At 45.1% G+C, this 27,035-nt stretch overlaps 1 protein-coding gene and 1 long non-coding RNA gene across 51 annotated transcripts in view; one reads left to right on the top strand and one right to left on the bottom strand.

Annotated features, from left to right (window-relative positions):
- Positions 1 to 15,711: 15,711 nt before the first annotated feature.
- LOC138915217 (uncharacterized) lies at positions 15,712 to 16,710 on the bottom strand. Its single transcript, XR_011420852.1, has 2 exons — positions 16,630 to 16,710; positions 15,712 to 15,933 (listed from the first exon to the last, which is right to left on the bottom strand). It is a non-coding gene; the product is annotated as an uncharacterized lncRNA (long non-coding RNA).
- The window catches only part of TCF7L2 (transcription factor 7 like 2), a 193,227-nt gene continuing 181,984 nt past the window's right edge, over positions 15,793 to 27,035 (top strand). For all 50 annotated transcript variants that reach the window (XM_023639322.2, XM_070220261.1, XM_070220269.1 and 47 more), the window contains exons 1-3: positions 15,793 to 15,981; positions 16,265 to 16,331; positions 16,541 to 16,665. In XM_023639322.2, the coding sequence (XP_023495090.1) occupies positions 15,793 to 15,981; positions 16,265 to 16,331; positions 16,541 to 16,665 (381 nt within the window). The remainder of the gene's footprint in view (positions 15,982 to 16,264; positions 16,332 to 16,540; positions 16,666 to 27,035) is intronic.

Below are 27,035 nucleotides of genomic sequence, written 5' to 3'. Positions count from 1 at the left end.
AAAACGGGCAAAAAATTTGAACAGACACTTCACCAAAGAAGATATGTGGATTGTAAATAAGCACATGCAAAGAAGCTCAGCATCATTAGTCACTGGGGAAATGCAAACTAAAACCACAGTGAGGCACCACCTCACATGTAGAATGTCTACAATTACAAAGACTGACCACACCAAGTGGTGAGGAGGATGTGGAGCATCCGGAGCGCTCCTACATACCGGTAGGAATGTCAGTGCTACAACCACTTTGGAAAAAAATTTGGCAGTTTCTTGAGAATTTAAATGCGTACCTACTATTTGACCCGGCCATCCCACTCTCAGGTAATTACCCAAGAGAAATGAAAGCGTATGTCCACACAAAGACTTATTTACATACCAATGCTCAATGAATGAAGCTTTATTTGTAATTGCCAGGAACTGGAAACAACTCAAATGCCCGTCAACAGGTGAATAGATAAACAATTGATGTTTATCCACACAATAAAATACTACTCAGAAAACAAGGACAACCAAAAAACAAGAACGGATGCATAAAGCAGTACGGATGAATCTCAAAATAACTATGCTGAATAAAAGAAGCCAGATTAAAAAAAAAGGTACATTCTATATGATCTTGTTTATATAGAGTTCTAGAAAATGCAAACTAGTCTATAGTGACAGAAATGAGTTCAACGATTTCCTGGGGATTGGGGTCTGAGGAGGAGCAGGAGGAATTACAAATGCGCACGAAGAAACCTTTGGAGGTGACGGGAGGGTTCACTGTCTTAACTGTGGCAATGATTTCACAGGTGTATACTTATGTCAGAACTTATCAGTTGTACAATTTAAATATAGGTAACATATCATATGTCAATTATACTTCAATAAAGATGTTGAAAATAATATTTTAAAAATACACATAGGATTATAGAAGAGCTCAATTATATTGAAATGCAACTATCAAAATATTTTTAAAAAATGAATTTGTGATGTAATTACCCAAATGCTTTTTTATTAAGGCAAGTCTACTAACTATTGCAATTTAGAATTAATGACATATACACATGATATTTGAGGTATCCATAACCATTACAATGTGACATAAAAATATCTGTGATTTCTAGTAGTGTTAAAGTCACAGTTGCCAACACCGAGGAAGCAAAGCCAAGAAAAGGGAAGAGAAACTGAGTTTTACTCACATCATCAGAGCCTGATGATCTGAAGTTTTATTTTTAATGCTTTGTCATTGTCTACTTTTCATTGGGGATTAAGGTTAGCCTTATAAAGCAGAGTAAGTGGTTTCTCAACTTTTTCTATATTCTAAAAATTTGTTTATATAATATGGGAAATACATTTGGGTCTAGTAGTTATTTGGAGAATTAGAGATTTCTGGGTTTTTTGTTTTTGTTTTTTTTTGGTGAGGAAGATTGGCCCTGAGCTAACTAACATCCTTTGCCAGTTTTCCTCTTTTTGCTCGAGGAAGACTGTCGCTGAGCTAATATCTGTGCCAATTTTCCTCTACTTCATATGGGGGATGCTGCCACAGCATGGCTTGATGAGCGGTGGGTAGGTCTGCACCCAGGATCCAAACCCACGAACCCTGGGCCACCTAACCAAAGCATGCAAACTTAACTTCTATGCCACCAGGCTAGCCTCAGATTTCTGCTTTTTAAAATTATATTTTATTATGAATTATTTCCACTGTATAAGTAATACATGCTTGTTGTAACACATGATATAATTAAGGATGTTTAAATATAAAGTTAATTTTTAACAAAAGTCATGGTTACTGCTAATACTACTATGGTTTGTTGCCTACATTTATAATAGAAGGAAACACTAAATTTCAGTGAGAGTTCGGTAAAAATAAAGATGCAATGTTTTTTCTCAAAGTTCACAGACCCCTGAATTATGTCCATGTCAGGAAGCCTTGGAAAGCCTTTGGGATCAAGCTAGGGTAAGAGGCTCAGCTCAGCAAGCAAAGCTATTTCTCAAAAATGGCACTCACCTGTTTTCCCCTCGTTTTCTCAGCAAGGGTGACCACCCCAGGGAACAACAACAACAATAATAATAATAGCCTGGGCCCTGGGAACAAATGGTATGCTTCCTCAGGAGGATGAATGGGACATGCCCACCCAGCCCCCTTGACTTACTCTCCTGAACAGATCTCAAGCCTTTGGTTCCCTCCTAACAGCCATTCCACTGTCACAGAGGAAACACTTCCTTAATAAAGGCCACCCCCAGCTGCTTCCAGGGAAAGCAAGCTTGAGTCCACAGAGCAGACTTTCTCTTGTGGAAATTAAGTCGAGTAGAGTTAAGTAGAGCCTGGAGTTGCCAGGGGCCCCTCGGCTCAGGGATGGAGAGTCTAAAAGTCCCCTTTGGTTCCAGCACCTTCTGTGAGCGGTGATCACAGGAGTTAGCCCTCCTGAGTCCTTTGTCTCCGAAGGGGTCAGGTCTTTCCTGTTGAGTTCCCAGTGGGAGCTGCTGGCTTTGGAGTGTAGAACGCAGTTAACTCTGCTGTCTTCCCCCAACACTACCCAAAGGAGCCCTAATTCCTTTTAAATGGCTGTATTTGGCCTGCAACAGGGATTGAACTGTTTCTCTAACCCGCTCACGGCCCGCCTCCCAGCCGTCTGTGGTCTTCCTTTTGTCTCCTCTCAGAACACCCTTTGGTCCTGCACCCATAGGCTGCTCTCCTTACAAGGTCCAGGAAAGGTTCCTTTTCTGCCTCTAGCCTGGTCATCACAGAAGCTTACCTCCGTGTCCCACCCCCAAATCAAGAACACCACACAGATGCTGTCAGGGATTCTTGGTCCATTTTCATGTGGAAAGTGTCATCAGAGAAATCTCCCAGCTTCCTTTACTCCTTTAAAATACCTTAAGGACCCACATTTGCATTTCAATTCTGTAGCTTTGAGCCCCCCACACTTGGAATCCCCCATCTATTTAGGAAAGGGCTATGTGCCACCCAGGAAGGGTTCCTTTGGCTGAGAGAGTCCTAGGCAGGAGGAGTCCTAGGTAGGAAGGCGTCATTTGACACCTCGGGTTCTTCCCGGAGGGGCTGGTGCAGAAAACTGGAGGGGGAATATGTCTGGAAAATTGAGCACCAAGCCCCCTTCAACCACAATGTCTAGACCCCATCTCTTGCAGACGTTGTTATGGCCCTGTCTGCGACAACAGCCATCAATGTTGGAGGTCAATGTTGGAGGCTGGGGCTCCCTGGGGAGGGTGGGTTGTTCTAATTTGAGGTGGTCAGGGGCAGAAAGAACCAGATAATGAGCCCCAATCCTTCCACCGGGCCCAGTGGGAAATCCAGATTACTTGAAACATGCCAAGATAAAGAGCCTGCCTGGGCCAGCGGGAAGGACCAGGAACGAGGAAAACGGGTTCTGAGTGATTACTAGGAACAGAGTGGAAGAGGCTTTGTGAGTCCAAGTTACAACGGTAGTGGGCTGGGCTTGTTTAAAGGTCTACGTTCTGGACCAGCACCAAAAGTCTCCGAACGACAGGCACCCGAACTGAAGCGGAGGTTGCTATTCCTTTACTGATCCACACCACCTTCCCCAGCCTAAGGAATTGGTACCTGGGTGTTAACTATGTGATTGATGATTGATGTGAAGAGCTAGTGAGCCCAGCAAAGCAGAACAGTCAGGCACCATAAAAGTCAGTCATAGTTTATCACTTGTCCTGTTAACCAACATTTCTGCTACCCTGGGCATTTTTGAGCCACTCTGAGTGACTGGACAACACATCTTTGCCACCACTGACTTGGTTGGGATGTAGGCTCTTACTTGGCACAGGGATCTGGAACTCACAAAAGATCCAGATGTCAGTCTGTCTCTTTGTACCTTCAATCAGAGCTGCCCCAAAGGAGTAACACTTGTGAGCATGCTCTCCAGCTCCCTGCCCAGACTCTGGAGGACAGGTATCAAACTCCAGGCTTAGAAGTAAATCTAAGTGGACTTTGCCCCTAAAGGGAACCCGAGAGACACTGTGGGCGGGGCAGGAGCCATATGTGGATCTGCGCAGACCACACGGAGTGGGATGCTAGACAGGGAGTTCCAAGAGAATGACCTCCATGCTGAGTTTTAAATTCTTAGCGTCCAGCACAATGGTTTGGCACATGTGAAGATGCTTGGTAACTCTTTACTGGATTGAATGGAACTATCTAACCATGATGTTAGAGAATATGAACATAGATTCTATAGGATTATGAAGCTGGGAAATAACTTAAAAATTAATAAGATGGTACATGCCATAGACAAAGAAACAAGTCGAGTAGCTCTAAATGCGAAAAAAATAAAATGAAAATGCTTCTAGAAGGTAACATAAGAAGATATTCTCATGACTTTGGGATAGGTCAAGATTTCTTAACACACACAAAAGCAAGAAGCATAAAGTTTGCTTAAATTAAAAACTTCTGTTCATCAAAATGTACCATTATGAGAATGAAAAGGCAAACCACAGAGGAGAAGATATTTGCAAAACGTATGTCTGACAAAGAACTTATATCTAGAATTGTAAAGAATTATTATAAATCCACAGGAAAAAGACAAACAATCCATTTGTTAAAATAGGCAAAAGACTTAAACAGGCGTTCCACTAAAAAGGATATCTAAACAGCCAATGAGCATGTGAAAAGATGCTCAACAGCATTAGACATCAGAGAAATGCAGATGAAAACCACAATGAGGGCCGGCCTGGTGGTGCAGCAGTTAAGTTCACACGTTCCACTTTGGTCACTCAGGGTTCACTGGTTCAAATCCCAGGTGCAGAGCTAGGCACCACTTGTCAAGACATGCTGTGGCAGTGTCCCACATACAAAGTAGAGGAAGACGGGCATGGACGTTAGCTCAGGGCCAGTCTTCCTCAGCAAAAAGAGGAGAATTGGCGGCAGACGTTAGCTCAGGGCTAATCTCCCTCAAAAACAACCAAAAAAAAAAAAGAGAAAACAACAATGAGATACCACTTTTCATTCAGCACAAGAGAGGGGGAACAGACAACAGCAAGGGAAGCAACTGGAACTCTCTGTACATTCTTGAATAAATTGTTTCAACAACTTTGGAGAAATTTGATACTATCTATTAAAGCTGAACATAGGGAAATTTTACTCCTAGGTATATACCCAAAAGAAATGCATTCAATATTAACAAAAAGACATGTACAAGACTATTTATATAAGCCCTGTTTGTCTTGGCTAAAAACAACACAAATGTTCATCTACAGTAAAGTAGATAAATTCATATTCACTGTATATGCATATATTTACAATATACAATGAATAAACATATTCATTGTATATTACAAATTTATATTCCATTGTACACAGTGGAACACTATATAGTAATGAAAAAGAACTGCTGCTGCATTGTTGAATCTTAAAGACACAACGTTAAGCAAAAGAAGCCAGAACCATATGATCTCATTTCCTCTTTTTTTTTTTTAAAGATTGGCACCTGAGCTAACAACTATTGTCAATCTTCTTTTTTTTTTTTCTGCTTTTTCTCCCCAGATCCCCCCAGTACATAGCTGCACACTTTAGCTGTGGGTCCTTCCAGTTGCAGCATGTGGGATGCCTCCTCAGCGTGGCCTGACGAGCAGTGCCATGTCTGCGCCCAGGATCGGAACCAGCGAAACCCTGGGCCGCCGAAGAGGAGCACATAAACTTAATCACCCCGACTCAGGGCCGGCCCCTGACCTCATGTCTACGAAGTACAAGAATAGGCAAAACTAATCTAGAGTCATAAAAGTCAGAATAGTGGTTGCTTTTGGGGTAGGACTGTCAGATAAAATATAGGACACCAGTTAAATTTGAATTTCAGATTAATAAATAATTTTTTATTATAAGTACATCCTATGCAATATTTTTATTTGCTAAATCTGGCAACCATACTCTGGGGAGATATTGACTTGGAGGGGCACACGAGGATTGCTTCTGTCATTTTGGTAATATTCCATTATCTTGATCTGGATGGCAGTTACGTGGGTTGTCTGTTTCTAAAAATTCAACAACGTGAATGTTTAAGATTTTTGCATTTTTCTATATGAACGTTATACTTCAACAAAAAAGTTTTACAAGTTTTAATAGAAAGGTAGAGCAATATATGAAGAGTCAAGAGTCCTGGGTTCAAATCCCAGCCCTTACTGACTTGAGTGAGTTTGGTCCAGGTTTTCCACGTCTCAGTTTTTCCATCTGTAAAACGGAAATAATTTTAACAAAAGCTGGTCCACTAACTCCATTTTATGCAAGAGGGAATGGAAGTGTAAAGAGGTGAAATACCTTGTTCACGGCAACCCAGCTGGTGAGTGGCATTGACAGGTTCAAACCCATCCTTCTAGAACCCACGTAGTTTACCTCCACACTCTACTGCTTGCCTATTGGAAAATGCTATTAAAATTATAAAAGAGTTAATAAACATAAGACTTGACCTACGACTATGCAGAGCAGGAAATTTTAATGAAAAGTCTAGGGAGTATTTGCAAAAATGTAAGTGTGAGTGCATTTTCCTAGTGAGAGCGACTAACTGTAGCTTCAGATTCTCAAAGGGGTCCCTGACATCCTCCCCTAAGAAGAGGAAGAGTTAGAAGACCCCCTGGTCTAAAGGAGATGCACCAGCCCAGAGGGGCCAGTAGTCGCCCTGACTGGACCAAAGCTCTGAAGTCCTGTGACCCCGAATTCTTCTCCTCCCTTTTGACCTAGCTTCCTCCTTTCCCTCTTCTTTAGCCCCAGGCAAACCACTTCTCCTGGGAGCCACCTCTCAGTCGCCTCCCATTTGACAGCAGGAGCCCTGGTGGGAGGGTGGCCAGCCGCCCTCACCCCAGAGCTGTGCTCTTGCTTAATTAGTGTTTGCAAAGGGCTGCGGATTATTAAATTACTAGACAATTGAGATGAAGCCTTGGGGGCTTTGGAAATCTGTCGTGCTGCCCTCCCTAACTGGGTGGGAGGGACTTGCCTGGAGGAACAGAGAGGGGAGGGTGGTCGGGGATGCTCATGGGGCAGCTGGCCCCCTCCCAATGGAGAACGCCACACAGAGTCTCTGCTCTAAGTGCTCAGCTTGTCTTTGGTTTGAAAGCCATGGTTGCAGGTGTGTTTGTTTTGAGTTTAGGCACTTTTCCTTTCTGTGATCCAGCTACTCTTGAGAGGAGTAACTGGGAAGGACAGAATCACAGTGATGAGAGCTCAGGCGGGCTAGCTCCCCATGGTGCCAGGACTGCGCTAACTCCTGGCATTCCATCTCCATCTGCAGAGGGGAGGCAAGAGAGGAGATGGGCCCTGACTGAAAGCCTCTGTGATCAAGGCGACTTTTTTGTTATTTCACTGAATCCTCGTGATAACACTCAGATATAGATGTTATGTCCCCATTTTACAGATGAGGAAGAAGAGTCAGAATGATTTATGGATGGGCTGCAGGTCACACATTCATACACGGCCAAGCCAAAATTTGAACCCTTCTGGTGAGACCAACATGCCCTCCTGTTCAGGACATAGGATCTCCACAGGGAGTGGAGGTGGCACAGTTTGAGAAAACTCCCCAGGCCATTCTGATCCAGCCCCTGGTTGGCTGGGGGAAGAGGCAATGGTGGCGCCCCAACATCTGTTAGAGAACTGACTTACTGAAGTGAATGAGTTTTCCTATTCCTTCCAGAGATGGGGTTCAGGGAAGACCAGCTGTTCTTCGCTGGGGGTGATTTTGCTCCCCACCCCCAAAGGGAGCATATGGCAATTTCTGGAGACATTATACTTGTCACTACTTGGCAGGGAGGTGCCACCGTCCACTAGAGGATAGAGACCACGGATGCTGCTCCATATCCAACACCACACAGGACAGCCCCGCACAACAAAGAATTATTCAGTCTAAAATGTTGACACCACCACGGTCGAGAAACCCTGGCCAAGTTTTGGGGTGAAGGGGTGAGGACAGGGATAAACTGAGGAGGAGACCCTGGGCATTCCAAAAGAAGCATGAGTTGGGGGAGGAATGGATGGGTCTTGAAGACGAATGTTATCTACTTCACACTATAGCTGAGGGCCAGGTGTGAGTTTTGCTTTAAATGAAACTGCTTATATTTTTGCCAAGATCTTCTTTCTCCTTCCAGAACATCACAGAAAAAACGGTGAGGGTGATTCTGCTGTTGGGTTGACCCAGGAGCCAGTAGCAAAAGAAGACCTGGACTTGGAGCCAAGAAACATGAATTCCAGTCCTGGCCTGGCCATTACCAGCTCTGTGATGCTGGGCACACCTGGATCTCTTGGGACCTCAGCTTCGTCACCTGTAAAATGGGGATAATTATATTTGCCCTCTCCTTATCACAAAGTTGTGAGTAGCAAGTGGGACAACGTATGAGAAAGGCCTTTGTAGAAGGGCAATTCCCTTAAAGGACAGAGGATGCTGCTGCTGTGAAACCTACAAGAGGGTCTCTGAGCACATTTTGGGTGAGTGGGATTCATTCATTCTTTTTTTTTTTTTTTTTGGAGGAAGATTAGCCCTGAGCTAACATCTGCCGTCAATCTTCCTCTTTTTGCTGAGGAAGACTGGTCCTGAGCTAACATCCATGCCCATCTTCCTCTACTTTATACATGGGATGCTTACCACAGCATGGCTTGCCAAGCGGTACCATGTCTGCACCATGGATCCGAACTGGCGAACCCCGGGCCACCGAAGAGGAACGCGCGAACTTAACCGCTGCGCCACCGGCCCGACCCCCATTCTTTATTTTTAAATTAGAGGAGAGAAATGGAATCCTTTGTCATCCATATGCTTTGAAGTTGAAGTATGAGAGTAAATTTGACAAAAAGAGCTTTAAAATGATATATTGGATGCAAAGTAAGCAACAGTTTACTTGAAAACTGTTGAAACATCCCCAATTTGAGCTAGGAGGTATGGATGGACAGAAGAGAGATGGAGGAGGAAAGTCAAAGCATTTATTTCTCAAAATAGAAAGAAGAGCACGATCTTCCTTTCTGATTATGCAAATAATCCATGCCCAGTTGTTAAAACCAAACAAACCCAGATAGTATAGAAAAGTATAAAAATGAAATTTAAAATAACCCAAAATTCTATCATCTGGGGAAAAAAGGTGCTGTTGACATTTTGTAGCACAACTTTTAAAATATTTTTAATGAGCAATTACACTTTTGTTTTTCTTTAAAGAACTCTATAAAGTCCATGCTGTTTCATAGCTAGTAAGAAAATATCATGTACGGCCAGAAGATCACATTAGAAAGACACTTCTTGTGCAGAGGGGTGTGTGAGGTTCCTTCCAAGAAGACAAACCTGAAAGACATCAATATCAACTCCTGCCCTAAGAAAGGCCCCATCTGGCTTCCAGAGAGTCATCACCTTTGCCACTGGGGATGGAAGTGGGCAGCAGTGGCAGAGGGTCTCACAGGCACACAGACCTGTCACTCACAAAGCCTCTAGCCCCTGAGGAACGAGAAGGGAGAGGGGATGGGGCCTCTGCTGCTTCCTCCCCGCCCGGGTTTCTCCAGGAGCAGAGCCTCTTGCTGGGTGGGAGCAAGGAATGTGCATGCCTGTGCTGTGAACAGACCATCAAGAACCCGGGCCATCATCTCTAGAAAGCATGGGAGAATCAGTGTCTGCTACACACTCATAGAGAGAGACCAGGCTTCCACGTGAGGGGCTGCTGGGAGGGGCACCCGTGCTTCTTATGGGGTTTGGGGGTCATTATAACCTCTTGCTCTCGGCATCCTGGAACCTTTAAGAAATAACGATTAGTGCCTTTCCTCCTGCTCTGGGTATTTACAGTGTGCCCTGAGGCTACCAAGAAACGGAGTTTGCTCAAGATGACAGTTAACTGGAAGTCTCGCTCCTTGTTGCTGAACCCTGAGCTGCAGGCTGTTGTCTATACTGTGATCCAAACTCACTCTGGACCCCGGAACTCATCATTTATCCTTCCTCTCTTTGCCGATCCAAGCGAGTGTTTCATTAGGAAATATAATCCACAAATATCATTGGAATTTACAGAAATGATTGGGATTTTTGCAAGGGAGGAGGAGGTGGGGAGCTGATTCTAATCCAGTCTCAAGTGGTTTGATCAACACAGACTAAGCCCTTCCTCAAGGACAGAGTGGGGCTCAAAACTGCTGTGGACTCCTGGGGGGACTCAGCCTGAAATCTTCATACTCTGGACCTGGGAGCCTCCTTGGATCCTTAACTTCCTTCATCCCATGATGCTTTTGGCCAGAGGCAGGTGTGTCAGCCCACACCTAGATAAATTACAAGGGAACAATGGTATTGTCCTCTCCTGAAATTTCACCTGCTCTGTCCCTTGAACAAACGCAAACCACCATGGGAGACTGCTCCACACTGGCTGACATTGTCTCTGCCTCAATTTAAAGTGCCCATGTTTTTGCGGAAGGTGCTTTGGTATCCACGACATTTCTGAACACAACAATGGCTTTGAGCAGGCAAGGATGCTCCATAAGAAACGATGGGGTCACTGAAGCCATTTTTTTAAAAAAAGGAAAGAAAAAAAAAACAACCCTCAGGCATGTTAATATGTTAAATACACACTCAATTATTAATTCTAAAGACTTCTACAAATCAACCTCGATGAAACTTTTTTCACCTTTTTCCTGCCATTTCCCGTCTTCTCAGAAACATTTAGACCTACCCTATGGCAATGACTATCGGGAAGTCTCTGCCCTGTATAGCAGGGTAGCACAAATAATTCAGCATAAAGCAGCCGGGTTCCTGTAGCCTGGCATTAGGATAAGTATATCTTAAGAAAGTTCTTTTGCAGACTTGGCTTCAGGCAATAAAACGTCATAGACGTAGAACTGTAGCAAGTGAAATTTCTAGGGAGCAAATTAGGCTGAAAACATCTTCTAGAGATGGCTAGAAAGGAATCGTACACCACCCCAAAATAAGGCAAGTTATGCAGTAAATGTTTCATTTATCGGTCTTCCTCCATTACTATGAGGGTTAAAACACATCATGTCAATAAGAAAGGGATATTTATAGAGGACTGATGTCTTTCGCAAGGCTGCTCCTGTCACAAATGCCTATTGCGGTAGTGATCAGCTTATGAAGGCAGGTGATGAAATCCTGTACAAATGCATACATCTCCCCATTAACCCTTGGATCATCAGGCATTATTGTCACTTTATTACCCAGACTTGTCATTAGCTGAAGCAAGGTGATCAAGCCACGCACTTCTGAAAAATGCCAGAACAGAACGTTGTTCCTCAGGGTTTCGGGAAGAGGGTGTGTGTCTTTCCACGTCTTTTGAGACAATCAATGGGGGAAAATAAAAGGATGGCTGTGAAGTGGGCCCTTTTTTGCCTACCCCTTCGTCCTGCTAAAACTGAAAACTCTCAGGTGTCCAATTTTTAGTGTTCCTACGTTGGCTAAGGGAGTAGCTTCCCTGAAGGTCCGAATAAGGAACCATCACCCACGCAGAATAAAAAGCAAACAGAAAATTTCACAGTGGAATCAGGACTTTGGCTTCTAAACATTTCCCCATTTTATAGCTTCCTTATATTTTCAGATTCTTTTCTTAGCTTCCTTCAGTCAGCCTACTCCCTGCATAGATAAGACCAACACAGTAGGTAACAGATCATCCATCTTGGAGCCCAGATCTTTAAAGAAAAATCACAAAGAACACATATACACACACGTACACATCACTGTCAAGGGTAATTTAGCAGAACCTTGCCAAGCGATTGGGGGAGCTGAATATGGTCGTCAACATGTATTCCATACTTCTGGTGAATCTGAGCAGACTTATCCTTGTTTTTCCTAAGTTCCAAAGCCAAACTTCCATTACGGTTTGTCCCCTTTGCTGGTGTGCCGGGCAACTTCGCATAACTTGTGTCTGGGCTGAAACCATGGAATCATGGATACTCTGAATGTTAAAAAGGACGTAAGAAATATCCAGACCAACTGCCTCACTTGCCAGGTGATACAGGACTATGGGGCCACAGGTAACGTGGCATATGGTCAGCCTATTTCTGTTGTCCCCATGAAGCATCTTCCCATATTTCAGAGGGCACCTACCACTCTGCCATAACTCCCCCATGGGGAACCCATGCCTGAAAGGTGAGCGATTTATATAAACTGAAATTTCTTTTTCACAGTCTTCAATAGGGATGAACAAGAAGTACCCCTGGGAGAGGTAACTTATTCACTGAATTTTTAAGGTAAAATGCAGATTACTGATATCAACACAGGTCCACACAGATTTAATAGAGGGAAGGCTGACGGGGAGGAGAAAACGGAAAAATGAAGCAGAAGGGCAGTGGATGAGGAGGAGGCGGGGAAAGAAAGAGAGGCTGAGGGAGAGTCTGCTTAGAGTTCAGGACCTGGGCTGGCCTCAGGAATGGGTTCCAGGGGAAGAGGTCACAGCTTCTCCCCATCTTACCCACCCCCCAATATGCGAAACCCCTTGGTTCAGGCTAAAGTCCCTTTGTTTGTAGAACCCCTGCTATTTGAGCAGAACACTTGGTTCTATAAGCCAGGAGTCAACCATATCTAGAAAGAGAAGTAGCTTCAACACCTGGACACAAGCGAACTGTTGTTTAAAATTTCACACCAAATCTATAAATTACACGTTCGCATTGTGGGCCAAGCTGACTTTTCGTTGTTGCTGTTTAATAGCATACTACCTTGTTTTTTGCCAATTTCAGTTTCACACCCTCCCCCACTTCCCCAACATCCTGGCATCACCTGAAGCCAGTTCAGAGACTCAGGGGTTACTGACCCTCCGAGATCTTGCTGGTCTCCCCAAGCCTTTTTATGGCACAAAGCAACATAATTAAATGTGGCATGTTTGCTATCATGGAATAACTTTTAATTGCTTAATTAAATCAGAGATTTAAAGAAGGAAAGATTCAAGAGTTCCCTTTGAATGAGAAATATAAGGATATGCCAAAATGAATGAAGTTATTAATCATAGCAAGAAAGCCTTTAGTATTTACATATGATAAAAATGCAGGCCAGGATGTCAAAAACAATAAGCACACTCTTTAAAATTTCAATTCAGTCTATTTATGAGCTTTTATTATCCAGGTAGTCCCGCAAAGGACAGAGAAGACCTCACTCATTATCCAACTTACTTCAGATCAGGGTTAGATTAAAAAAAAATACCACCACACAGGACAAAGAAATTGCCATAAAATTAAGTTACTATAAATGTGTTCCACTTTAAGTAAATAAGCCCTTAAAACGGGCCTTAGGAAGGTCTACGCTGTCCACAGACAGACTCAGGCACGCTAAGTATACAGGTGACAATTAGCAAGTGTGAAAAGCTATGGTCATTCGCTAAACGTGTAAATCTAAACGCAAGCGAGTGAAAAGATCCAAAAAAGGGAAACTGCTAAATCCATATACAAATGGATTTAACAGTGAAGCATTTCATTCTTCATGTTTTCACTTGGTGTCTTGAAAAAACCCCTTCTGTCTCCACTCTCCCTCTTAGCAACTGCGCCTGCCTTATTTATTTATGAAGTCTGAAGGTTAGTCCTACCTGCTGCGACTAATTAGGCCTGTGCTTTGTAACCTATGCAATCCTGTCTGATTAAATGTACACATTTGTTTTACTCCTTTTCAGACTCCTTCTCACTCTACTTCTGATTTTCCGATTTATATTAAAGTTGGGAGTTACAGTGATTCTCCTCGGCCCGCCCCCCTCCATTTTTATTTTGCCTGCATCTGTCTCTTTAGTGTGCAAATGTGGTTGTGAATTTTTTTCAGTGCAGGGGAATTCATCGGCCTTGTCAATCTTGGTATCATTATTTTTAGTAGTCTTCTTTCTGAGACCTTAGCCTATAAAACAGTTTGCTGAAACCCCAAACTCTCTAAATATTACATGGTAAATTTGCTTTCTTTTGGAAAGCTTCAGTGCTGGTGGGCTAGCTGAAAGGCAGGTGAGATGTTTAGGGCATGGGTGGGATAATTTAGGACACCATGGACTCTAGACTAACACTGCTCCTAACAGACAATTTGCTAATTCCTATCGATTTCTTTTTTCTGATTCTTTTTGTCTCCTCTTCATGTTGTAGTCTCCAGTCCACTTCTCACTGGATATTTGCAAGGAAATGAGTGTTCTTGCTCCATCATCCAGGAACACTGTATTTTGGGAGCCAAGCCTTTTACCCTTTAACATAATGCTGTTCCCCATTTTGTAGCAAATCAATCTGCTCCCCAGGCCAGCGCCTAAAAATCAACAAATACCTGCCTCATAGCCCAGGTTTTCCTCCCTGAGGTTTCAGCATCAGCTTGGTTAGCAATTTCCTGCCAGAGCCATCTACATCTTGATTATTCGGTCAGCCTTCCAGGGATTTCATTTCAGACCCTCTTCGAGAAAGACCCCAGCACCTCACATCCCAGGGGTTGGTGAACTTTCAGTTTTATTTTCCCCAGCAGTGTTAACGCCCAAACTTTTCACCTCCAAAGTCAGAAAGGACTTTGAATCCTAGCTCATTTCCTACCACCTCCAACGTCAGTTAAAAAAAAAAAAAAAAAAGAACTCTACATTGAAAAGAATCATGTATTTTTCCTTAAGGATATTTTTAGTGTCTCTGACAAACATTACAGTATCTGATTGTTTTTCGGATAAAAGTCATCTTGGCATATTTATTCTAGGGAGATTTAAGATTTAATGAAATGATTCACTATTAATAAACAAAAAGGGGAGGGGAGGATCTCGTGGGTTAATAGTTTCTTTCACTGCGGATGACCAGGAACTTTGCCCAGCCCTCCACTTCCCCAAGCTCTCTGAAAGTGGAGGGTTATCTTTCTTCTTGACCACTTCTGTTCCATCCCGCCCAAGGGTGGCTGAGTTTACTGCTGGATTAACCACTAAAGCCCCTCCCCTCCCCCAATACTCTCCTCCTTTTCCCCTGCCTTAAGACTTATTTCTAATATTTCCAAAGTGCACTTTCTCTGGGCCTCTCCCCATCCCCGCCCCCCAGTGGGCTTTCCTTCCGCCTTCCCCGGCTCGGATTCCTGACTCGGTCGCCACCCCCTTCCCCTCCTCTCCCACTCCGCATTGTCTTTCTGAAGCCGCCCCCTCCCGGAGCGAGTCCCCGTCCCCTCGCCCAGACTCCCGGGCTTGCACACACTCAGCGCAGGCCTCTCCCCCTGCACTCTCCTCCCTCCGTCTCTCTCCCCCCTCCTCCCCCGCCCTGTCCTCCTCCTCCTCTCCCTCCCTCTCCCGGCGCCCGAAAGGATCATTGTTAGCCGCCCCCGCCCCGCCCACCCCGGCTGTTTATTATGCACACGTCACCGGGACGGCCCCGCCCCCCGGCATCTCATTAAGCGAGTGTGTTCCTCTCGCCCTGTCAATAATCTCCGCTCCCAGACTACTCCGTTCCTCCGGATTTCGATCCCCCTTTTTCTATCTGTCAATCAGCGCCGCCTTTGAACTGAAAAGCTCTCAGTCTAACTTCAACTCACTCAAATCCGAGCGGCACGAGCTCCTCCTGTATCTTCGGCTTCCCCCCCCTTTGCTCTTTATATCTGACTTCTTGTTGTTGTTGGTGTGTTTTTTTTTACCCCCTTTTTTATTTATTATTTTTTTGCACATTGATCGGATCCTTGGGAACGAGAGAAAAAAGAAACCCAAACTCACGCGTGCAGAAGATCTCCCCCCCTTCCCCTCCCCTCCTCCCTCTTTCCCCTCCCCAGGAGAAAAAGACCCCAAAGCAGAAAAAAAAAGTTCACCTTGGACTCGTCTTTTTCTTGCAATATTTTTTTCAGGGGGGGGCAAAACTTTTTGGGGGTATTTTTTTTTTTTTTGGCTTTTCTTCCTCCTTCATTTTTCTTCCAAAATTGCTGCTGGTGGGTGAAAAAAATGCCGCAGCTGAACGGCGGTGGAGGAGATGACCTAGGCGCCAACGACGAACTGATTTCCTTCAAAGACGAGGGCGAGCAGGAGGAGAAGAGCTCCGAAAACTCCTCGGCGGAGAGGGATTTAGCTGATGTCAAATCGTCTCTAGTCAATGAATCAGAAACGAATCAAAACAGCTCCTCCGATTCCGAGGTAGGAAAAGCCCCTCGGGCTGGTGGGCTTTTAATCTATTTCCTGGGCTTGCCAAATGTTGCTTAAAGGGGAGAAATCGGGGCTGGGGGCGGCGGCGGGGCGGCGGGGCGCCGCGGGGCCGGGCGGGCGGCGTGTGTGTGCGGGGCCACCATTGCAAAAACTTGTAACCCTGTTTTTCTCTCCCCCCCAAACCCCCCCACCCCGCTGATTCTTTTTCTCCCCCTTCTCCCCCCTCTGCGTGGCGTTTGCCCCTCGCCCTCCCCACCTCCACCCCTCCGGGAAGGCGGAAAGACGGCCTCCGCCTCGCTCCGAAAGTTTCCGAGATAAATCCCGGGAAAGTTTGGAAGAAGGTGAGTACGCCCCGCGCGCCCCGCAGCTGCCCGGAGCGACCCCCCGGGCCCGCCGCCCCGCGCGCCCCGGCCCCGCGCCCCGCTCGGCCCGGCCGTGCGCCGCCCGGGCCGGGGCGCCCGGTCACTTGGGGCACTTTCTAAAAAGTTTCTTCTCGCTCTCTCCCGCTCCGCGCGGCCGCTGCCGTCCCCTCGCCGCCCCGCCATGTTAGCGGCCAAGAGGCAAGATGGAGGGCTCTTTAAGGGGCCACCGTATCCCGGCTACCCCTTCATCATGATCCCCGACCTGACGAGCCCCTACCTCCCCAACGGATCGCTCTCACCCACCGCCCGAACCGTAAGTGCCTCCGCGCCCGGCCCCCGCCCGCTGCCCGCCTGCCCGGCCCCGCATGCGGCCCCTGCCCTGCCCCCTCCTCCCCCTCCCCTCCCTCCCCCTCCCCGCCTCCTCCCCTCCCCGCCTCCCCTCCCCCGCTCGTGGCCCAGGCAGCCCGAAACTCTCCAAACTTTTCTGCCTTTTGTGGACTGGAGTTATTTGCACTTCGCCATGTTCTTGCTTTCAGTTTGCTGCCTCGTGATGTTGGGGAGACCTTTCCTTCCAAGCAGGGCTTTGTTGGGGGGGGAAAAAATCAGAAGAACTTTTTTTTGCGCTCTGATTTCCCCCTCCCCCTTTGGTGGAGTTGTTTGTTTCTTCACCCTGGGAAGATGACTGTGTGGCTCTTTCTTTTTTCTCTCTCTTCCTCTCTCTCTTCCTTCCCTCTTCCGTGGCGTCTTGGGCTTTCCCCGGTTAACCCCTTGGTTGCTGCGGCCGGGGACTGAGTGACTCGGCTGCGCCCGACGCGCTGGGTAGAGAGTGGATTTTCCTCCAGGCGTTGGACTTGAGAACTAGAGAGCGCGCGGAGCCCGGGGCCCTGGAGAAGCGCCTTAGCTTTCTCTTTCGTCTGGTTATTTATTTAGCTTTCTAGTGGCGATCGCTGGCTCTCAGCCCTCTTCCCCTTTTCCCCTGGAAGGCCAAGCTTCCCCGACTGGTCCCACTGCAAACTTGGGGGCCCTGCGCTTCCTTTTCTTTGGCAACCCCGCAGGGCCGCGAGCGCCCTGGGCGCCGTGGCGGGCTCGGCTGCCTGGCGCGCTGGCTGAGGGCTGTCCCCGGCCGCCCAGGGTGGGGAGGCCCCTGTGGCCGGGGTTCTTGGTTTGTGTGTAGCCAGGGTGGCCTCCTCCGAGCGGACTCGATGTATTTCTAGGGAATTTTGGTGCCTTGGGGTTTATATAGGGTCTGCACTCGCCAGCTTCCGAAAAGGGCCTCAGTGTGCCCTGGGGGCCAAGAGATCAGGGTGTGCGGGGCTCGAAGGTGTGTAGAGGACAAGGGAGGCCAAGAACGCCTTTCTTTTAAGGCAATGGGCTGCTGATCGCGGGCCACCCAACTTTGGGGCCCCCAGGGCAGCGCGGGGTGCCAGGCTCCGGCGGCGCTTCCCATAGCGTGAGTTCCGCGCCCACCTCTGACATTTGTTACTAAGGATCATCCCCTTCCCCGACCGGTCTCTGCCCCCTGCCCTCGCCCTGAACCCCCTCCCCATCCCACCCTCTAAAAAGCCTGGATTACGAATCTCTGGACGTTTGTGCCAGGTTTCCCGGGATTGTCATTTCGCACCTTCTCTGGTTTAGTCCCCCTCCTTGTTATTGACACACGCTACTTTTGTTTTTTCTTTTTCGGTAACTCGAGATAGCAATTTGAAATAAGGCCCCCACTGTTCAGCAGCTGTGGATTCAGTGCTAATGGCCGAGGGCTTGCCGGGCAGGAGTTGATCAGATCTACAAGTGTTTTTAAGCATTAAAATATTAACTATCAGGTTTGACTTGTTTTTTGGGCCCTGGCAGAAATGGCAAGGGCATGCTAGACCGGTCATTTTTTATGGCTAGGAAAGAAATAATTATTCCCCCCCTTCCCCTGCGCCCAGGCTTCTGCATGCTTGGGAAGCTGGGAGAGCGTGTCAGCCCGACCTCCTCCAGCAGGGCCAGCTCTTCCAGGCTGCAGGGGCCCGGCTTGTGGGTTGCAGCTGTAGGAGAAGCACTGTCCGGTTACGTTGTATTTTTCTTGGGAGCTTGTGGGCATCTTAAATCGGGAGCATTCGGCTCAGAATCTGGAGGGTTTGTGTACTAACCGAGCCGAGCAAGCAACATTCCAAAGTAACCCTGAGAATGTCTTCCTCTCCTCTCCTCCCCCGGCATGGAAGCCTCTTTGGTATTATTCTAAAATCCACTTAGCCATCTGAATATTGAGCTTTGATGACGGGCTTGCTGGCCTTCTTGACTCTTTGCAAACTCCTTGTGACCGCTGGCAGTCTTGCTCTCCTGTCTCCTAAAACTTGAATAGTTGTGTTGTAATTAGGAAAGAGGGAAATTGTTAAAGGCAAATAAATGATTTCCTGGTGCGAAAAGGAAGGTTCCCAACCCTCAGTCCCCTTTGTGGGCATTATAGGAATGGACGGCATCTAGTTATTTTAATTGTGGGCATAGCGGGTGGCCTTGTGCTGTGACATCAGATTGAGTCGGAGAAGACATTTCTGAACTCAGTAGGCAGTTTTAGTATTTGCATGTCAAACGCCAGCAGACATCTTCGTTGTGCTGCTCCTTCCTCCTTTCTGTCTGTTACCTGGGTTAGATTATGTGCCCCCAAATTAAAGTTATTTATTTAGGCCGGTAAGCAGAGCAATGGAAATGAGGACAAGAGGCTGTTGTGTGTCACTCCTGACGTCTCCGATCAGAGGGCCAGCCTGCAATTCCAGATTTGATACAGCTGCGGAAGGAATCTATAGGCAAGATAGCGGTCTTTTCATGCTCATCTGAAATTCTTCGTGTTTCATAGAGTTGTTTTTGAGGGCAAGGTGTAAAGAAAAATTAGCTGTAGGCTTTGTTCTTTCCCACCCTTCCTGGTTGGTGGTGTTTTTGCTACATTTGCTGTTATTTATGAGTATACCTGTAAGCAGCTGCTTCCTTTAAAAGGCAAACTCTTTGGATCCCTGATTTCTGCTTTTCTATTTAAGAATGTAAAGAATTAAGGAGTATCATTAAATCGGCTTATGATGAATAATACATTATCTCAAGAATAATACTTTAATTGCTGAAGACGCCATAAAGCTTGATAGTAATAATTTTATTTTAAAACGACAAAGATTTCTGCATAACATTAATTTAGTCTTTGATACAGTAATAGGAACGGCTTTTAAAAAGATAGATTGGAATACAAGAAGGCATTAAGGAGAGAGGTCTCGAGAAGTCGATGGGAAGTCCTACAACTGCAAACATGAGAACTGTGGTTACATTTGTATACTAAAGAGAAGAATACTATTCCCATATTCAAGTTGAAAGGAAAAAATAGTTTTGCATTTCCTTCTCCTTCCTGCCAAAGGAGAAATAGGAATATGGTGGTGGAAATTGCAGTTAGGTTTGAAATTTCTCTGTAAGGACTTGATTGTTAGAGCTCTTGCATCTTCTTTTATCCAAAGTTGTTTGCTTTTCAACTGAGCTATTTGCTACTAGGTTGAACAAATAAATAAGCAGCATCTTGAATTCGTTTTTGAACTTGGAATCCAGCATTTAAAGGAAACCAAGAGAGGCCTGTTCTTGGGGTTTGATTTAGCTGGGCAACAGCTTCTCTTTCTGTCTTGTGAAAAATGGATGTTTTCTCCTCACTCAAACAACATAATCCTTTCGACTACAAAAGATTTAGACCTTGGCATGTGAAGGGTTAATGGTGGTCCTTCCGCGGTGTCCTCCCACCCCCCACCATCACTCCTGATTGTTTTGACAACACTTTTCAAAGTGTGACATTCCAAGCCCCTGCATAACAATGTAATATTACTGTAATTACACAGGTCATTACATTTTAAATAGAGAACAATAAAATGCTTATCGCCCTGAAAAAGAACAGGTGTTCTTGCCCTTCTTTGGTATTTATGCTAATTGTTTTTCATCTCCTTCAGAAATATTTATGGCGAACATGTTTAGATTTCAATCTCAATGCAACAGTATTAATTCCGTGCTAATCTTTATAGGTTGGGGGTTTAATGTCTGCAGTATGGATTATGGGCTCAACATTCACCCAATAAGTCATATTTTAATGATTATAAATTTAATATGCCAGCGCTTTGCAGTTTGTTGAAATTAAAGCTTTCTGAAACCCCAGAAACAAACTCTTAGGCGGTTGGGAGCCTAAAGTGCTTATCTGAAAGAAGTGTTTTGGGAAACTTTTGACTGCCTGAGGGAAGTGGCCGTTCACTGGATGCCCCCTATCTGATCAAGAAAAGATTTGGAGGAAAACAATCTCGGTTCTTGCTAGGAGTTTTCCACCTTGATTTTAATTTTACTGATATGGATTTCATTTAGAGTCACTGCTGGAAGCTGGTCAGCTTTCTGTTTCTTAGCAAGCTGTGAAAAAGTTACAGGAAGGTTTCTGGGGGCTGGCAGATCAAGAATGCTGTTCTGTTAGCAGCGCACGATAACTGCAGTTCTGCACGCCATTAAAAAAATATTTGCTTTAGAAAACTAGCATTTTAATAGTTGCACCAGAGGCTGTGCTTTTAAAGATTACAGTAGAAGTCTTTCCAGGTTTTGAATGCCTCCTTACATCCCGCGAGGTGCCTGTGTGCCGGCAAAAAGTGCCTAGATTTCTTGGTTGAGAAATCCTGGTGCAACTTCTCTTACACATGCACAGTGGGTAAACTAGAAGGTATCTAAGAGGATTTTACATTTTGTCAGATGTTTCACAACAGGGGCCCCCGAATCACATTAAAAATGCGCTGTAGAGAAAGGACAGCTGCAAATTTTTGTGTGGACGCGTGTTTCTGGACCATGACTAAAACTCGGAGGACCTTTTCCCCAGCTGTCTGGAAGTTATGTGGAAGTTGGTTTATTGGCAGTTAAGTATGAGACAACCTGGATTTAGCAAAGGCTCTGTCCTCCACAGGAAGTCGATGACATTCTGTGGGGGGAAGGGACAAGACTTGAGGCAAGGAGTCATTTACTCCTTTTTTGTTTTTTTTAAACCATGGGGTTGCCAAATAAATAAGCACTTTCCAAGGAAGTAGGTGTAAGCTTTTTAGTCTTGGTTAGGTGGAATTAGATAATATCTTTAACCGCATTTATAACTGTTTGGAGCGATGCATTTCAGAAGTTTTGAAAAGGAGGGCTAAATCAAATTCCTGAGTCTTTTATTTTTGAAGGGGTGTGTGATGTGGGCATCTGAGTTTGTTCTGGGAGTGAGTATTGGCAACCATGTAAGTAAATCTTCAGCTCTGACTTATAATTGAGCACATTTGTGAAGGAAATGGTTAATTTTACAACCAAAGGCAAACTTGCACCTCGACAGGTCTGCTGAAAGAAATGTGCCCTAGTCCTTTGCTGGCAAGCGCCACCGGGTCATAAATCCGCAGGCTTTATTTACAGCCCATAACACTTATGAATGTTAAGATATTTGACGCCACGTTGGCCTTATAATATTCAAGGTCCGCAGACATTGGCAGTAGCTCAAATTTCTCTCACTAATTATAAGCAATGAGATGGGGGGGGGAGGCCCATCGCAAATGCTGCCCTCCCCCCTCCTCTGACCCCCACCTTTACAGTCTGGGCTGACTGAGACAGCCACCCCTCCCTCGGCAGCTGATTTCTACTTTTCCTCTGGGCTATTGTTACACACATTTATAAAGAGCACTTTCAGGATGGAAATTCACTGGGGGGCTCTGCACAAATGCCTTTTTCAAAAGCAAAGTTGCTCTAGGTGTTTGCATCTTTTTCCTTCTGGTTTCTCTCTTTTTCCTTTCTCTTTTCTTCCTTTCTTTCTTTCTTTTTTTTTTTGGAGGCTGTGTTGCTTATATTCTGATATTTCCCAGAATACTTAAACCTGATACTGCTCTTTAATTTATATGATGTTCCATTGAGTGGGAAGGGAAAATACACACGTTGCGTGCTGTGCTACTAGTTAACCTGAGGGTTTAAAAAAGAAAGTGAGGTGGGGTGAGGAGAGTTGATTAAAAGAATTTAATAGATGGGAAAAGAAAATCCAGGTTCACGTTAGGGATGGGAAGGCCACTCGTTTGAGAAAAGTGTACCAGTGTCATCTGGGGGAGGAAGCACAGAAAAATAATCAGGGAGGCAGAATAAATGCTTAACTAGGAAAGACTAGAAAAGTATGAGGATGGGCTGAAAATTGGGGCTCCAGGGAATGGCTGGGTTGAAATTGGAGACTGGAAGTTTCTTAGGAGAGGTGGAAGTTGCATGTGGGGGGGCGGCTCTTAAAAACTGTACTGCTTGGCTCAGCAAAGACTGGCTCCAGTCCGCTCCTCACCGAAGCTCTCTGCAGCAGTTGATGTGTTGTTTCATATCAGTTGTGTGAGGATCTGGGGGTGGGGCGTCTGTGTTTGAGACCCCTATGTGAGAGAGGAGGCCAATTATCTTGCCGATTTTAATTTATTTTTAAAAAGTGGGCTGTTCTGATGTGTATGTTACAAACTGCCCACATGGTATAGGGTAGTGGGAGGCCGGGGTGTGTGGGTAGCTGTCGAGGGGGCCTGATGGCTCCGTCGTTTCTGGCGGGATCCTTCCTCCGTTCCTCCGTCCAACCCAAACTTAAAGACCGGGGCTGAAAGGTTTTATTTTCTAATCAATGGAATGCAGAAACTTACTAGCCCTCGGGGACAGATATGAATCCCTTAACAGCTCATTACAAAGATGGGGCTATGGGATCTTTGAACGGGTTATCAGCCTCGGTGTTCTTCGGTTTTCCCAGGATAGATTTTTTCTTCCTTAGGCACATCTGATTTCGGGCTGGTAATTCATCCGCTTATATTATATTCTTTTTTGTCGTGAAGTAGCCCCAAACAGTTCGGTCTACAGGGGAAGGAATGGCTGTTAGTGGGATCAGCTCCGAAGGAGTTAAGATTGCTTGGTAAAGTTTGGCATCATGAAAATAAATTTGAGGCCTGGTAGGCATTAGCAGGGCACAGCACATTTACAGAGCTTAATTAGTACGAACTGTAATTGTTCATGGTCTGCCAGAAGAAGTAATGTTCAGGAAAAGTGGAGTCCCTCTCTTGCAGTCTTCAGTTTGAAACCGATAAATCACTTGCATATTTGTGTAGTGATTCAAATGGAGCTAAGAGCTCTCCCATCCCAACATGTGGTAAATTGTAAAGTCAATGAATTGCAGATGTAGGCTACAGTGAGATTCTCTAAGAAAATGCAGAATGAATGGGAGAGAGTGATGCTATAAATATTTACTGAGAAGATAACTAGGTTCCTGCGTGCTGGGCCAATTACGATGTAGTAAATATATTAGTAAAATGCCTTAAAAATGAAGAGGATATGTGTGGGTCTTTGGGTGGGTTGGTTTGTTTGGGAAAAGTGAAATAAAAGGCACTATGTTATTGTCATGTCAGTTTTATTAAGCCTGAATCACAATGGCATACCCAGGGAGGGACACATGAAACCCACATTAATGCAAATTAATTCGTTATGAGTTGCGGTGCTGTGGCTGCTAAGTGGAGTAATGATGGGGCATCGTTTTAAGAGTGTTAGTGTAGCAACTTTTAATGAAAAATGCTATGTTAGGAGCTTGTCTCAGCCCTTCAGCCCATGTGTTTTCATATGCTAGAAATGTGTTTTGTACAAGAGCAGGAAACTTGATTCGCTTTATTTCCCTCCCCTCCAATGTTTTAAGAACTTTAATTATGTTTTGAGGTTTAAAGAAAATTATCCAGTTTTTCCTTAAAAATCAACTCAGAAATGCCTATCACCATAACCAAGTTCAACTTCAGCTTTTCTTTTTTTCTTTGCAAGAGATTGCAGCACAAAGTGGGAAAACACTGACTGTAGCATCCCCGGTAGACCTATAGATGTAACTTTCTTGAAGCGATTTTTTTTCCCCATTTTTTCTTCTTAGAGGATTTTGGTCTGAGGCAATGTTGCAAGTCAATACTTCTTTCCCCCAATGTGAGTGGGTGGATGTGTGTGGAAGCTGTAAAAGTTAATGATCGTTCTCTGACTCATAGCTGATGGTTTCAGGTTGAGGAAAAGAAAAGAAGAAATTAATGAGGGTAAATAGACATTTGATGGAACGTCCAGACAGAAGGAGAGATTGTTCTTGTGTCTGAAGGCATGCATTTTGTTGCAGCAGAATTTCTGAAGGAGAATGCCAGGAAGTGAAAAGGCAATGCCTTTGTGAAGTTGTTGTTTTAGGATGGCACAAATGTTTGGTGTCTAGATCTTTGCAGGAGTGTCTGAGCCCTAGTACCTACCAGTCAGTGCTGGTTTTGCTTTCCCACTGGAAGTTGGAGGTCCCCTTGACAATTCTTGAAAGGGCAGGCATAACCCAAAGTGCTGGTCAGAAATTTATTTCCCGTTAAGTGTAAGAGGCTCCCAGCAGGACTAGGGGTGCTGTCTCTGTCCTAAAAAATGACCGATGACCTAAGAAAAAGTCTTAGCTATGCTAAAAAAAAAAAAGTATCTTGTCTTTTACGCTGATGGCATGGAAAGTAAACTTCAAGTGGCTCGTGGTGGTAGCTACAGGGTAGAAAGGAAAGTGAACCAAAAAATGCCTCAAAACCAAAACCTTTTAGGAAATAAACCTGGGTTGTTTTTTTTTTTATAAAACAGAAAGCCAAATGATTCATAAAGCTGAAAATAAAGCAAATGCTCCACCTCTTCCCAATTTAGTGGAGTGAATAGGGGTAAAAAATGAATCTTCATCACGTTGGAAGTTCACCTCATGCTGGAAAAACCAACTTAGGGTTTCAATTTCTTTAGTTTCCTTTGAGGATGAGATCCCTGTGGTTGAAAAAGCCATTTCCCTTCCCTCCCATCTCTGGCTATTTCTGCTGTCTTTTATCTGAAACATCAAATTTGGAGCCAGTAGTAGTGATTAGAAATAAAACGAGAGAAATCAAGATATGATAATAATAAAGGAAGCAGTTAATGGTAAAATGTTGGTTTTTCAATTGCTGGAGAATTGTGCAAGCCCAGCCACGTCTTGATAGTTCTTCCTCTGGACAAGTGAGGGCAGGGTCATCTGGAGGTGTCGGAATGGGTGGGTGGGCTTGGCCATTGTAAACAAGCACGCAGGAAGGGAAGGTTTATTTTGTTGAGAGTTTCATGGGAAGGAATTAAATGAAAAGTACCTGGGAGTTCTCATTTGGTGACACCAGGACGCCCCAGGGAGGGAGGCACCATGTTGAGGGCTGTTGCTCGCCCAGGGTATAACAGCCACAGTTGCTGGATGAGGAAGTGACGTGGACTGCTGCAGGTGACCAAGAGCAGGGCGGTCCCAAGAGTTGAGGCAGGTGGGAACTTGGTTCTTAAACTCAGTAAGCCTTAGATAGCTGTCTTGTCCTGGATCTCTCAACCTCCCCTCATCTTCCAAAAAATAAAGGGCCAACCATGTCTTGTTCTCTCCTTCCTTAAAGCTTTTTACAGAGATATAAATAAATTATTGTTCCAGTTGAGAGTGCCAAGTTCTTACTGCGTTCCTGTATTTTATCTTTGTTTTAAAAAGCTAGACTATAATGAACAAGGCATCTTTGTGTTTTACAGGGAAGGGAAAAGCAGTTGAAAGTGTGTGTTTTAGAAAAGAGTATTGGAGAAGAGAGGGGGTGGAAATCCAAAGGAGACACGAGAAAATTGTCAGGCTTTGTCGCTGGAGCTGGGGGAAGTTGAGCTCAGAATCTCTCCAATATAGTGGTTACTGGCTGGGAGTAAAGATCTGATGGGAGCTTGGGCTGTGTGTGTTTATGAGCTGGTGGAGGGTGTTCTGTGTGGCTGGACACCTGAGGAGGAAAGTTACATTGCTTGGGGGTGTTAGAACGGTGTGTGTGAAGGTTAAATTAACTTTGTCTTACTAGAGTCGTAAGGACTTTGCCGCTGGATTTTTACTGTTTTAATTGCAGCCTTCTCTCCGGGGTGCGTTGTTGTGTGGGTAGTGGTGAACGCTAAGATTAAGAATGGAGCTGGACAAGTGCAAATTGAATTTGGATTAGCCACAGTTTCGTTAATTTATTCATAAGACTGTGATTATATGAAATTTTGTTTCCACGACATATACTTAGTTATCAGGTGTCCATTCAATTTTAATTGACAATATGAGATTCCTGTGGTTACCCTGAGTACAGATTGCCTTGGGCTCCGCAGGGTTTGTGGGAAGAAAAGCTTGGACAAGTTTTCATTAAGCTCTGAATCAGGCAGTTGGAAAAAAGGAGAATAAAACCGGCTGAAAAGGGGGACAAGTTGTTAGTGTTGCCTTCTGTGCTTAGAAGGAGAGGCATCCCCCCAAGCCCCCCCCCAGACAAGAGCTGCTCTCAGGCCAAGAATTCCAAACTCGCAGAGGAACCTGTCCCTTGCACAAAAGTTGTTTTAACATGATGCAGAATTGTCACAGTAATTAGTGCAATCTATGCTTACTGACTGGCAGTTTTCACAAAAAGGACAGGGGCCAAAGGGTACAAATTCATCTTGCCTTTTCCTTGATTCACTTGAGGTGAACTGCTCCTGAGTGTGTTTGGGGGGCTGTGTGCCTGTGGGGCGGGTCTTCAGTGGCTCAGCGTTCATCTTTTTCTTGTTTTTGGGAGTGTGGTTCATTACTCTGCTTTGACAGGTCAAGGAATATTTTTTGGGAGCCCACCTGTTTTGCGCCCCCTTCTAACTTTGATTAATATTACGTTTGGGGGC

This window comes from Equus caballus, chromosome 1, assembly GCF_041296265.1.
Source record: "Equus caballus isolate H_3958 breed thoroughbred chromosome 1, TB-T2T, whole genome shotgun sequence".
NCBI classification, from domain to species: Eukaryota; Metazoa; Chordata; class Mammalia; order Perissodactyla; family Equidae; genus Equus; species Equus caballus.
Note: the sequence above shows the minus strand (reverse complement) of the source record. Positions and strands in the feature narration are given on the sequence as shown.